The 15,281-nt window shown below is 40.4% G+C and overlaps 1 protein-coding gene across 1 annotated transcript in view; it reads right to left on the bottom strand.

Annotated features, from left to right (window-relative positions):
• Window positions 1–15,281, bottom strand: part of LOC124619703 (dynein axonemal heavy chain 2) — a 1,014,172-nt gene that overhangs the window by 551,897 nt on the left and 446,994 nt on the right. The window contains 1 exon segment of the mRNA XM_047146260.1: window positions 594–772. Within this exon segment, the coding sequence (XP_047002216.1) occupies window positions 594–772 (179 nt within the window).

Below are 15,281 nucleotides of genomic sequence, written 5' to 3'. Positions count from 1 at the left end.
GTGCAAGTGGAAATATGCTGCCAATAATGAACCCCAACTGCTGCTCCCAGCCACCCCACACATATTCCATAAGAGGACTGTTGTCAGTCAGCTACAAGCAAGACATGGAGTATAGCAACTGTTTATCACTTTTGATTATGTATATAGTTGCTGTATTTGATAATGTAATGAGGGCAGTTTTAAGGCCTGTGGAGAACCTGTGGTGAGTCTTAGGTTGAGTTAATGGTAGTCACTTTAGTAATATCAAGAAGTTTAGGATAAAGCAGAATATATACTTATTTTAAAATGTTGAGGTTTGGCTAGTATTTTCAATAAAACAATGGCAGTTGTTGAAAATTGTTTGTGTGTTATGGTCAATTACATCAAAACATATTCAGTGGGTGACCTAAGGTCATTAGATAGTTATCTGGATGAGTTTTGTTTTATGAGGGTCTAAATAATTGTGTTGAAATGATAAAAGAAGTCTGAAAATTTGTCTTAACCAGGGAATCTTTGGAGGGGCAATATGACTACCATTTCTTACAAAAAGGGGGAATATTGCAATTAAGTTACAAAATTAATGCAATATAAAAATAATAACATTAGCAACTTACCAGAGAACATGCGTCCCATACTCCTATAGTCCAAGCCTTCTGAACAATTCACAACAATGACATAACTGCCCAGACCTTTTCCCAAATCCTTCACAGTCTCTGTTTTTCCTGTGCCAGCCGGCCCCTTTGGACTTCCACCACGATGAAGATGTAATGCTGTAGTTAATGTGATGTAGCACCTGCAAAAAAAATTTCTTTCATTCAAAAACATGGAAGGAACTTTGAGAAGAAAGTAGTTGAAACTACTTCATCTTTTTTCACCACCCTTCCACCCCCAGGCTTGGTATTTCCCTTTCACAAATAAATTATGTAAAATAGTAACTTTCTCTGGAGTGTAATGAGAAAATAACTTAGTACCAGTTCAAGTCACATTAACACTGCTGCAGTTACACTTCCTGTATTTGTCCCATATTTTAAAATAATCATTCATGTTAACTATTGGTAAATTGAAAGAACGGATGATTTTACGTTCTTGTCTGTGTCAAGAGGAAAGTAGTTGCCACTAGTCTGGAAATTCAATCCCCATCCTGGAAAACAGATTCTTTCACAGAAAATGAAATGACAATTAATACTCTGATCTTCAGTATATTTTAAAATTAAGAGAATTGCATCAGTGACACAGAATTAATGCTGAGAGGTAAAATTAAGTAACCAGAAGACATAGCTGGCAGTGTAACTTCGTTGATGAACATGCCATGGAATGGTATGCCAATGAATAGAGTTGCAGTTCTCGGTTACAATTAGAACAGCCACCAGAGTGCATTAGTTTGTTCATATTTAGTGTTGTTACAAGGCCTGATAGGGTAAATAATGGGCATGGACAGCAACAGATATTGAATGGCAACTGTGAAGGACACAGAGGTGCTGCATACTTGTTTGAGACAGCATTGTCAGCATGTGACACAATTTGGAAAGTTTCTCATTTTGGGTCTCCATATGACCGGCTAATTGACTAGTATGATATATAGAGTTGTGGGGCATTTAGATTGTCATCGTAGCCCAATGCTGAAATGCATGGGAATGTAAGGGACAGAAATACTTATTGTGATGGTTATTATTGTAACCCTTTCAGATCTGTGACTGCCATCCAAGACCAAGTAATGGACTGCTGCAACATTCTATGTCATCCCACACCACTGGTCAGAGACTAGCAGCAGTCACACTACGAAATTACCATCCAAGCATAGGTAACACCACAACACAAATGACTGTGTGAAATTGTGCCATGACGGGGAAGCATGGACCCCTGACGAATGACACTGCACTGTATTCAGTGTTAAACTGGGATTCTGTGCCTCCCCAGAAGAACATCATCAATGAATATAACGGCATCCTGGAAAGAGGTACCTTTCTTTCAGTGTTTTGGAGAGGCACAATGGTGTGGTACTCCTGCAATCATAGTGTGGGGAGCCAGCAGGTATGATTTAGGTCACACCTAGTGGAGATTCAAGGAACTCTGACAGCACTATGGTATGTCACAGACATCCTGCATCCTCATGATACATGTCTCTATGAGATGTCTGCATTATGTTTAGATACTCCTGTGGCCAGCAACATCCCTAGCTCTGTCTGTGTTAGAATGTGTGTGGGATGGCGACTCCATCCCAGTGTCAGTCCCCAGGATATAAAGGATCAGTTACAACAGAAAGCCAACTTGCCTCAGGAGAGCATATTATGGCTTTATAGCTCCCTTCCCAACCAAATCTGTCCAGGGGGCCAAGCTGAAGGGATGTAACATCATATTGCCAACTTCTTTGTGAATCTGACTTAAATTTGTAATCACTGAAATAACATCACGTTCTTCTCAACCTGTGAAGCTTATTTAATTTCCTCCTCTAGTTATGGATGCTTCACTTTTTTGTCAGGCAGTGTATAATATTTGACATTCTTAGAGCTGAAGACAGATGAGAAATCCACTCCAATTTTTACATTTCAGCACGATGAATAAAACAAAGAAGTGACATGGGAACAGTAATTTCTACATTCAAAACTAAGGAGTGCAGATACAAATTAAAAAACTGTGCTGGCCAGAAAACTTAGCAAAGAAAACAACAAGTAAAGAAATGGTCTTAATTATCTAACAAGCAGATCTGTGTAATCTTTTGTGAGTTCTTTACAATACTGACGTGGGAGCTTGATTTTGCTCAGTTTTTATTACTTTATGGTGGTATATATCTCAGTTACTGTTATTTAATGGGACTTTCTATAATGCAGTTAATTTTTAAGACTAACGCTGTTTATATATTATTATTTACAGAAAGTAAAATCTATAAAAAATAACTGAAAAGCAACCGATCCATAGCTACAAAGGCAGTACATAAGTTGCAATGAAAGAAAACAGATACATAGGCTAAACTATGGTGCTAATAATGCACATAAGAAGACCCAACAAAACAGTTTCAAAAAAATAAAAATAAAAATCAACTAAAGAAGCTGAACAATTTCACAGTGAAATTAAGGAACAACTACATTTACTATTGACAGAAGCTGGAAAGAAATATCTCACATGTATGAACCCAAAGGCACCATGGTCAAGAGCTTAGCCAAAAATTCATGAAGAAGGTAATATAATACCCCGTGGTAAATTCTATAAATGGAGCAGCACACAAACTGTCGCAGAAATTGAATAAAATAATGAAAAATTATACATACGAAGCAACATATTCTATAAAACCAGCATGATACTAGCTGAAAAACTAAAAGCCAAAAAACTCCCCAAACACGCTGAGTGTTTATCCCTTGACTTTACCAGTCATTCCTGAAACATACCCATACGAGAAACTGTAAGAGTAATCCAAAAGAACCTTATGAAGCTAAAAAATTTACATCCACAGAGACAGCTGCTTTCATGTAACTCCTCTAGATAATCCTACATCACAACCCTTTACTTTTAATGGCATAATTTTCGATCATCGTGATGCTCTAGCAGCGGGATCACATACATGGTACCTGATCTCATACCAGACATACACGAAAATCATTTGCAACAAAAATTATTTATCAGCCAAGAACACCACGCAAAGAAAAGTGAATTTTATAGGAAATACGTAGATGACACACTATGCCAAAGACATAACAGTGTAGTGCTTCGAGAATTTCAGAGCAAATGTGGACGCGGCAGCCAAACGGCAGCCGACAAGTATCTGCTGTACGATCCATAGAGTTTCAGTGTATGAGTAGAGAAGAGCCTGCGCTATTCTTTGCTGGTTTAGTGACTGTGATGATTGTTAAGAACAAATGAAGAAATGAGATTAGACTTTTAAGTAATTTGTGTGTTGGACTTACTAGAGGCAAGACATGTTCATATTTTATGGTGGTTATTAAACCAACCCTGTTGTAAATGTATCTTAATAAAGTCTAATGTTTGACAACTTGGTTCACTCGCACGAGTTTGAATATTAATATGAGAGGTGGTGAATTTGCTTTTTGTGTAAGTTGAAATATACCATTACTGAACTAAAAGTATTCTTCGAGTACCCATTATTTCAAGAGTAGAGAGAGAATCTGATAAATTTCCTTAACCAGCATTATTCTTCAGAGAAGAAGTTTTTGGAGATCGACGTGATCAGCTAATCAGAGAAGAAGATCAGCTGTGCATAGCAAGTAGGTCAACCTATGGGAGAGAGGTGGGAAGTGTGCAAACCAGTTCCACGTCGCTTCTTGTCATCTAAAGCGTTAGAACATGGCGACCATGACAGCACCCAAAAAAAAAAGGAAATTAGAGACGAAAATGAGAGAAGCAGATGTTGCATGTTGTCATAGCAACCGAGTATAACAAGACAAGAAAACCGTTAGGAGAAACTTGATTTCGCCCGGAAATCAAATGAAAAGGAAAATTTGTGAATGTAGCAAAGGGAATAACGTAAGCAAGTAATAACATTAAAAGAATGGAAAGAAGACCTTGATGTATTAGACTAAGAAGAGATACGACAAGAATAATTCAACTAAGAAGATCCAGTGTGGGGAGTATACTGCTCTCACACACATCGCAGTGACGCCAACACTGAAACCAACAACCGACGCCACCCACACCAGTTGCTGTTCACCGATGCTGATTCTACATTGTGCTGATGCTGACGTGGAAACCAGCGACCAATGACACTGGCACAATTTGTTGTTCACTGGTACTGATTCCACACTCACTCACCGATGCAGCCTAAAACTCTACACCGGGTGAGGGTAAAACAATAACTGTTTGAATATAAAGCTGCATAAACTGTTCAATAGACTGTATTTGTGTACTTATTACACTTAGAATTATTTTTTAAAATGCTTACTCGATCTAAAATTGGTAAAACCATGGAAAACATACAGTTAGCTGGAGAAACTTCAGAATCAGCCATGGCTATGAGAATCATTAGAGAAATGGCAGACTGGACTGAGTTAGGAAACTTAATTAAAGCATAAAGTGCAGTTTCAAATACTCAAATTGCGACTTTAAGTGAAAAACTAGGTGCCCAGAGTGCAGATTCAGTGGCTTTAAGAAAGGAATTAAATGAAACTTCAAATTCCACATTAAATGCTCAGAATGAAACTCTAAGGAAAGCAATAGGTTTGGTACATTCTAGTTTAAATGCTCAAAATGAAGTTCTAAATGATCAGATTGAAACCTTGAATATTCAAAGAACACATATAGGTTTACTAAAGACTGAATTTGGCACACTACATGGTAAAGTTGAAAATTTGAAATTAGATTTAAAGAAAGAATTAATGACTTCTTTAAACCTTCATGTAAATCAACTATTCAGTGACTTTAGTCAGAAACAGAAAGATCAAATCCAAGATTTAGAACAAGGTTAGATTTTGATCATCATCATCATCATCATCATTTAAGACTGATTAGGCCTTTCAGCGTTCAGTCTGGAGCATAGCCCCCCTCATACAGTTCCTCCATGATCCCCTATTCAGTGCTAACATTGGTGCCTCTTCTGATGTTAAACCTATTACTTCAAAATCATTCTTAACCGAATCCAGGTATCTTCTCCTCGGTCTGCCCCAACTCCTACTACCCTCTACTGCTGAGTCCATGAGTCTCTTGGGTAACCTTGCTTCTCCCATGCATGTAACATGACCCCACCATCTAAGCCTGTTCACCCTGACTGCTACATCTATAGAGTTCATTCCCAGTTTTTCTTTGATTTCCTCATTGTGGACACCCTCCTGCCATTGTTCCCATCTACTAGTACCTGCAATCATCCTAGCTACTTTCATATCCGTAACCTCAACCTTGTTGATAAGGTAACCGGAATCCACCCAGCTTTCGCTCCCATACAACAAAGTTGGTCGAAAGATTGAACGGTGCACAGATAACTTAGTCTTGGTACTGACTTCCTTCTTGCAGAGGAGAGTAGATCGTAGCTGAGCGCTCACTGCATTAGCTTTGCTACACCTCGCTTCCAGTTCTTTCACTATGTTGCCATCCTGTGAGAATATGCATCCTAAGTACTTGAAACCGTCCACCTGTTCTAACTTTGTTCCTCCTATTTGGCACTCAATCCGTTTATATTTCTTTCCCACTGACATTACTTTCGTTTTGGAGATGCTGATCTTCATACCATAGTCCTTACATTTCTGATCTAGCTCTGAAATATTACTTTGCAAACTTTCAATCGAATCTGCCATCACAACTAAGTCATCCGCATATGCAAGACTGCTTATTTTGTGTTCACATATCTTAATCTCACCCAGCTAGTCTATTGTTTTCAACATATGATCCATAAATAATATGAACAACAGTGGAGGCAGGTTGCAGCCTTGTCTTACCCCTGAAACTACTCTGAACCATGAACTCAATTTACCGTCAACTCTAACTGCTGCCTGACTATCCATGTAAAGACCTTTAATTGCTTGCAAAAGTTTGGCTCCTATTCCATAATCTTGTAGAACGGACAATAACTTCCTCCTAGGAACCCGGTCATATGCCTTTTCTAGATCTATAAAGCATAGATACAATTCCCTGTTCCACTCATAACACTTCTCCATTATTTGCCGTAAGCTAAAGATCTGGTCCTGACAACCTCTAAGAGGCCTAAACCCACACTGATTTTCATCCAATTGGTCCTCAACTAATACTCGCACTTTCCTTTCAACAATACCTGAGAAGATTTTACCCACAACGCTGACTAAAGAGATACCTCTGTAGTTGTTACAATCTTTTCTGTTTCCATGTTTAAAGATTGGTGTGATTACTGATTTTGTCCAGTCTGATGGAACCTGTCCCGACTCCCAGGCCATTTCAATTATCCTGTGTAGCCATTTAAAACCTGACATTCCACTGTATTTGATGAGTTCCGACTTAATTTCATCCACCCCAGCTGCTTTATTGCACTGCAATCTATTGACCATTTTTTCCACTTCCTCAAATGTGATCCTATTTCCATCATCATTCCTATCCCATTCTACCTCGAAATCTGAAACATTACTGATCGCATTTTCATCTACATTGAGCAACTCTTCAAAATATTCCCTCCATCTGCCCAAGGCATCCACAGGATTCACCAGCAGTTTTCCTGACCTGTCCAAAATACTTGTCATTTCCTTCTTACCTCCCTTTCGAAGATTGCTAATTACACTCCAGAATGGTTTTCCAGCAGCTTGACCCATAGTCTCCAACCTGTTTCCAAAGTCTTCCCACAATTTCTTCTTGGATGCTGCAATTATCTGTTTGGCTTTGTTTCTTTCTTCAACATTACTTTCTCTGTCTACCTAGGTTCTGGTATGTAGCCATTTTTGATACGCCTTCTTCTTCCTTTTACAGGCTCCCTTGACTGTATCATTCCACCAAGCTGTTTGCTTCATCCTACTTTTACACACTACTGTTCCAAGACATTCTTTAGCCACTTCTAGTACTGTGTCCCTGTACCTTGTCCATTCCTTTTCCAATGACTGTAATTGACTACATTCAACTAACTGGTACCTTTCTGAGATCGCTGCTATGTACTTGTGCCTGATTTCCTTATCCTGAAGTTTCTCCACTCTTATCCTCCTACATATGGACCTGACCTCCTTCACTTTCGGCCTCACAATCCCAATTTCACTGCAGATTAAATAATGATCAGTGTCATCAAAGAATCCCCTGAATACACGTGTGTCCCTCACAGCCTTCCTGAATTCCTGATCTGTTATTTTGATATTGAGGGAAAATGTAATAAGGTAGACACTGAAATCGATGAAAAATTAGGATCATTTGGAAATGTATGTAATGTTGAGTTCGATGCTGTAAAGCAGAGATTACATACTGTAAGAGAGAGTGTTGATAAGCAAACGAAGTTGATACTAATTATCCAATCGCAAATTACAGGTTTGAATACACGAGTAGGTACTGTAGAAAGAAATTTCAGAGAGAAACTAGCGAACTCTGACATTATAAATATACATAGTTTGGAGGAACAGGTGGAAGAACTTATAGATCAAAAAGTTTCCAAGAAAGTAACATCCAGGAATGTATCTCCTATTTTATCTTCTGAACTTAGTGATACCAAGAGAGGTATGGATGATCTATGGAGAGAATTCAAACTTATCCAAGATAAATTAGACATGAAGATGACTTCTCCTAATGTGGTATCGACTAGTGAAGAGATGACTGCTCTACAATGGGGGACCAATTCAGGATTATCCAGGCAATTCCCTAAGTTTAAGCCGGACGGGGATGTACATCCAACTCATTTTTGAAAAGATTCAATCAAACTTTGCCAAAACACTGGGAAGATTCTAAGAAAATTGAATTTGCTATGGGGTATCTTTTAGAGGAAGCCTCAGTATGGGATACTGTAAACATTGAGAACTTTTCTTCTTGGGAAGACTTCCAGAGGAAATTTAAAGAGAAATACTGGTCGGCTAGTGCACAAGAGAATGAGAACATATTTAGACTGGCACTTAATACGGGTGAAGTATTTAGATAAACTGATGGAGGAAGAGAGGTTGGTTATAATTTTAATTAGATATTTACCCATCTATGCAAGGAAAGACATCTTGTATAGAGGCTGGCAAACAGTTGAAAAATTGTATCTTTTGTTGACACTCTTGATGCAATAAATAAAAGATTGTAATGAAACTCTACATCATGGGGAAAATCCGAACTACATCTACATCTACATCTACATTTATACTCCACAAGCCACCCAACGGTATGTGGCGGAGGGCACTTTACGTGCCACTGTCATTACCTTCCTTTCCTGTTCCAGTCGCGAATGGTTCGTGGGAAGAACAACTGCCGGAAAGCCTCCGTGCGTGCTCAAATCTCTCTAATTTTACACTCGTGATCTCTTCGGGAGGTATAAGTAGGGGGAAGCAGTATATTCGATACCTCATCCAAAAATGCACCCTCTTGAAACCTGGACAGCAAGCTACACTACGACGCAAGTGCCTCTCTTGCAGAGTCTGCCACTTGAGTTTACTAAACATCTCCATAACGCTTACCAAATAACCATGTGACGAAACGCGCCGCTCTTCTTTGGATCTTCTCTATCTCCTCTGTCAACCCCACCAGGTATGGATCCCACACTGATGAGCAATACTCAAGTATAGGTCGAACGAGTGTTTAGTAAGCCACCTCCTTTGTTGATGGACTACATTTTCTAGGGACTCTCCCAATGAATCTCAACCTGGCACCCGCCTTACCAATAATTAATTTTATATGATCATTTCACTTCAAATCGTTCCGTACGCATACTCCCAGATATTTTACAGAAGTAACTGCTACCAGTGTTTGAATAAAGGATCCTTCTTTCTATGTATTCGCAATACATTACATTTGTCTCTGTTAAGGGACAGTTGCCACTCCCTGCACCAAGTGCCTATCAGCTACAGATCTTCCTGCATTTCGCTGCAATTTTCTAATGCTGCAACTTCTCTGCTTACTACAGCATCATCCGTGAAAAGCCACACGGAACTTCTGACACTATCTACTAGGTTATTTATATATATCATGAAAAGCAATGGTCCTATAACACTCCCCTGTGGCACGCCAGAGGTTACTTTAACGTCTGTAGATGTCTCTCCATTGAGAACAACATGCTGTGTTCTGTTTGCTAAAAACTCTTCAATCCAGCCACACAGCTGGTCTTCTGTAGGCTATTCCTTTGTTTATCAGGCGACAGTGCGGAACTGTATCAAACGCCTTCCGGAAGTCAAGGAAAATGGCATCTACCTGGGAGCCTGTATCTAATATTTTGTGGGTCTCATGAACAAATAAAGCGAGTTGGGGCTCACACGATCACTGTTTCCAGAATCCATGTTGATTCCTACATAGTAGATTCTGGGTTTCCAGAAACAACATGATACGCAAGCAAAAAACATGTTCTAAAATTCTACAACAAATTGACGTCAGAGATATAGGTCTATAGTTTTGCGCATCTGCTCGATGACCCTTCTTGAAGACTGGGACTACCTGTGCTCTTTTCCAATCATTTGGAACCTTCCGTTCCTCTAAAGACTTGCGGTACACGGCTGTTAGAAGGGGGGCAAGTTCTTTCGCGTACTCTGTGTAGAATCGAATTGTTATTCTGTCAGGTCCAGTGGACTTTCCTCTGTTGAGTGATTTCAGTTGCTTTTCTATTCCGTGGACACTTATTTCAATGTCAGCCATTTTTTGGTTTGTGTGAGGATTTGGAGAAGGAACTGCAGTGTGGTCTTCCTCTGTGAAACAGTTTTGGAAAAAGGTGCTTAATATTTCAGCTTTACGCGTGTCATCCTGTGTTTCAATGCCATCATCATCCCGGAGTGTCTGGATATGCTGTCTCGAGCCACTTACTGATTTAACGCAAGACCAGAACTTCCTAGGATTTTCTGTCAAGTCAGTACATAGAATTTTACTTTCGAATTCACTGAACGCTTCACGCATAGCCCTCCTTACTTTGACATCGTTTAGCTTCTGTTTGTCTGAGAGATTTTGGCTGCGTTTAAACTTGCAGTGAAGCTCTCTTTGCTTTTGCAGTAGTTTCCTAACTTTGTTGTTGAACCACGGTGGGTTTTTCCCGTCCCTCACAGTTTTAGTTGGCACATACCTGTCTAAAACACATTTTACGATTGCCTTGAACTTTTTCCATATCACTCAACATTGTCAGTGTCGGAACAGAAATTTTCATTTTGATCTGTTAGGTAGTCTGAAATCTGCCTTCTATTACTCTTGCTAAACAGATAAACTTTCCTCCCTTTTTTTATATTCCTATTTACTTCCATATTCAGTGATGCTGCAACGGCCTTATGATCACTGATTCCCTGTTCTGCACATACAGAGTCGAAAAGTTTGGGTCTGTTTGTTATCAGTAGGTCCAAGATGTTATCTCCACGAGTCGGTTCTCTGTTTAATTGCTCGAGGTAATTTTCGGATAGTGCACTCAGTATAATGTCACTCGATGCTCTGTCCCTACCACTCGTCCTAAACATCTGAGTGTCCCAGTCTACATCTGGTAAATTGAAATCTCCACCTAAGACTATAACATGCTGAGGAAATTTATGTGAAATGTATTCCAGATTTTCTCTCAGTCGTTCTGCCACTAATGCTGCTGAGTCGGGAGGTCGGAAAAAGGAGCCAATTATTAACCTAGCTCGGCTGTTGAGGATAACCTCCACCCATAATAATTCACAGGAACTATCCACTTCTAATTCACTACAGGATAAACTACTACTGACAGCGATGAACACGCCACCTCCAGTTGCATGCAATCTATCCTTTCTAAACACCGTGTGTACCTTTGTAAAAATTTCGGCAGAATTTATCTCTGGCTTCAGCCAGCTTTCCGTACATATAACGATTTCAGCTTTGGTGCTTTCTATCAGTGCTTGAAGTTCCGGTACTTTACCAATGCAGCTTCGACAGTTTACAATTACAATACTGATTGCTGCTTGGTCCCCGCATGTCCTGACTTTGCCCCGCACCCTTTGAGGCTGTTGCCCTTTCTGTACTCGCCCGTGGCCATCTAACCTAAAAAAAACGTCCAGTCCACGCCAGTGGACTCCTGACCTATCCAGCGGAACCCGAAACCCCACCACCCTATGGCGCAAGTCAAGGAATCTGCAGCCCACACGGTCGCAGAACCGTCTCAGCCTCTGATTCAGATCCTCCACTTGGCTCTGTACCAAACGTCCGCAGTCAGTCCTGTCGACGATGCTGCAGATGGTGAGCTCTGCTTTCATCCTGATAGTGGGACTGGCAGTCTTCACCAAATCAGATAGCCACCGGAAGCCACAGACTATTTCCTCCGATCCATAGCGACACACGTCATTGGTGCCGACATGAGCGACCACCTGCAGATGGGTGCACCCTGTACCCTTCATGGCATTCGGATGGACCCTTTCCACATCTGGAATGACTCCCCCCGGTATGCACACGGATTGCACATTGGTTTTCTTCCCCTCTCTTGCTGACATATCCCTAAGGGGCCCCATTACACGCCTGACATTGGAGCTCCCAACTACCAGTAAGCCCACCCTCTGAACCAGCCCGGATCTTGCAGACTGAGGGGCAACCTCTGGAACAGGACAAGCAGCCTTGTTCGGCTGAAGATCAGTATCAGCCGGAGACAGAGCCTGAAACCGGTTCGTCAGACAAACTGGAGAGGCCTTCCGTTCAGCCCTCCGGAATGTCTTTCGCCCCCTGCCACACCTCGAGATAACCTCCCACTCTACCACAGGTGAGGGGTTGGCCTCTATGTGGGCAGTATCCCAGGCAGCCACAGCCGTAGGCTGATCGGGGGATGGGTGGGACGAGCTGGCTGTCCCCGACAAACCCCCATCCAGACCCCCACAGTGATGCCCATTGGCAACAGCCTGAAGCTGTGTGACCAAAGCCAACACTGCCTGAAGCTGGGAGCGAAGGGATGCTAACTCAGCCCGCGTCCAAACACAGCAGTCGCAGTCCCTATCCATGCTAAAACTGTTGTGCAAAGATCGTCTGAACTAATCTACAGAGAGCACAAACAATTCAACACAAAATTTAAATGCTTATTAAAATACAAGATTGCCTAGTAAATGCAGTAATGCTGCTACTTGCACACTGCTGACACGCTGCTTGGCGGCAGAAGGAGACTACATGATTTTACACTATGCAGGTACTAAAGCGCGATGCTACAACTCTCAAATACTATAATACGCCCGAAATTTATGAATTAAACAATGCAAGTAGCCAAAAACACGCAAAGAAATTAAGAATTAAACTATGTAACAAATAAGTGAGCTAAGAGTGTATGACTTGCTGCTGGCAGCTGCTTATCCAACAGCGGCAGGGAGCACACTGGCTGTGACCAACCGACAGCAATAGTGGTAATAATTTTAGGAAACATGAGGCTAACCTAGCTAGGGTACACCAATGCAGTAGTTAAAATGGTAATGACAATTATCAAAAGAAACATCCACCTTCAAATTTAGGTCCCATAACTTTGCAGGAATTTTCACTGAGTAGTAGTAAAACACAAAGTGGTAATGTAGTATCTCGATTCCGTAACCAACCTATGATTACTGTTAAAGATGAAAACATAATGCGATCTCGACCCAGGGCCAGGGCCCAGGTCGTAGAGATACACTAGGAAGCCTGGTTCATAATAAGTATGTTAATTTCACACACAAAATACCAACAAAGGAATGGTTGCTGCTGGAAGAACCAAGCTTAACTAACAACAATCCACAACATATAATAACAGGGACTGTGGAAAATTCCAAGGTTAACATAATTATAGACTCTGGGAGTGAAGTATCACTCATATCTAGCACATTCAGTAACTCATTACAGACTAAACAGTACTTACCGCTGTTACCAGTAGCTGGAGTTTACATAGTCGGTATAACAGGAAAGAAAAGTAAGGTTGTGAAACACAATTAAATTGCAGCACTAGAAATGTATTATTTCATCAAATGCTGATGATCATCATCATCATCATTTCATCGTCATCATCATTTAAGACTGATTACGCCTTCCAGCGTTCAGTCTGAAGCATAGCCCCCTTATAAAATTCCTCCACGATTCCCTATTCAGTGCTAACATTGGCGCCTCTTCCGATGTTAAACCTATTACTTCAAAATCATTCTTAACTGAATCCAGGTACCTTCTCCTTGGTCTGCCCCGACTCCTCCTACCCTCTACTGCTGAACCCATGAGTCTCTTGGGTAACCTTGCTTCTCCCATGCGTGTAACATGACCCCACCATCTAAGCCTGTTCACCCTGACTGCTACATCTATAGAGTTCATTCCCAGTTTTTCTTTGATTTCCTCATTGTGGACACCCTCCTGCCATTGTTCCCATCTACTAGTACCTGCAATCATCCTAGCTACTTTCATATCCATAACTCAACCTTGTTGATAAGGTAACCCGAATCCACTCAGCTTTCACTCCCATACAACAAAGTTGGTCAAAAGATTGAACGGAGCACAGATAACTTAGTCTTGGTACTGACTTCCTTCTTGCAGAAGAGAGTAGGTTGTAGCTGAGTGCTCACTGCATTAGCTTTGCTACACCTCGCTTCCAGTTCTTTCACTATGTTGCCATCCTGTGAGAATATGCATCCTAAGTACCTGAAACTGTCCACCTGTTCTAACTTTGTTCCTCCTATTTGGCACTCAATCCATTTATATTTCTTTCCCACTGACATTACTTTCGTTTTGGAGATGCTGATCTTCATACCACAGTCCTTACATTTCTGATCTAGCTCTGAAATATTACTTTGCAAACTTTCAATCGAATCTGCCATCACAACTAAGTCATCCGCATATGCAAGACTGCTTATTTTGTGTTCACATATCTTAATCTCACCCAGCCAGTCTGTTGATAGTAGAAAATATAAATAGAGATGTTTTATTTGGTTTAGATTGGTTATCAGAATTTTAAGCCATCTTAAACCTTGATGAAAATCTTCTTTGTTTTGGTTACAGGAACAGGAGATGTTGGATACCATTCATGACAGAAAACCACATTGCAAAACAAACAGCTGAGTGTCAATGCTTACGATTAACTGCTACAGCAAAATTGTCACCAGAGATTGATAGTGTAGATCATGTATCACATCGAGCTGACATACAAGACAAAGTAAATGAATCCGTAATACTGACCGGTCAACAAAGACAAGATTTATATAAAATTCTAATGGAATATGAAGTGGTGTTTTCCGATGGCCCACGCAACATCAGTGACTACATATGTAAGTTTAAAATCAAAGATGACACTCTATTTTTCTGTAAGCCATATCCGATATCTGTCAGCCTGAAAGAAGCAGTTAGGGACGAAATCAACAAGATGATATAATAGAACATAGGTCTAGTGTAATGAATAACCCATTGGTAGTGGTGAAAAAAAGCTACAGGTGGGGTACGATTAGCGTCTGATTAGACGCACGGACATTGAATAAGCATATAGAGCCAGAAAGAGGCAGACTGATTAACATCAACTAATTGTTATGCAAATTTGAGAAAGCAAGTTTTTTTAGCATGATGGACCTGACTGTGGGGTGTTGGCAAATTAGGTTACATCCAGAATCAAAAAAGTATACAGCATTTCTGTTTGATGGTAAATCATATCAATTCAATGTATTGCCTTTTGGACTTAATGTTTCTATATCTGTATTTATATGTGCACTGAATGGAGCATTAGGGAGAGATCTATTGAAGCATTTAATAATATATGTAGATGATATCCTGATAATATCAGTTTCTTGGGAAGAACATTGTCTAACATTGCGGAAGACTTTATCAGTAAACTC

Source organism: Schistocerca americana, chromosome 6, assembly GCF_021461395.2.
Source record: "Schistocerca americana isolate TAMUIC-IGC-003095 chromosome 6, iqSchAmer2.1, whole genome shotgun sequence".
In the NCBI taxonomy this organism is placed as follows: domain Eukaryota; kingdom Metazoa; phylum Arthropoda; class Insecta; order Orthoptera; family Acrididae; genus Schistocerca; species Schistocerca americana.
This window is presented reverse-complemented; position numbering and strand designations above follow the sequence as displayed.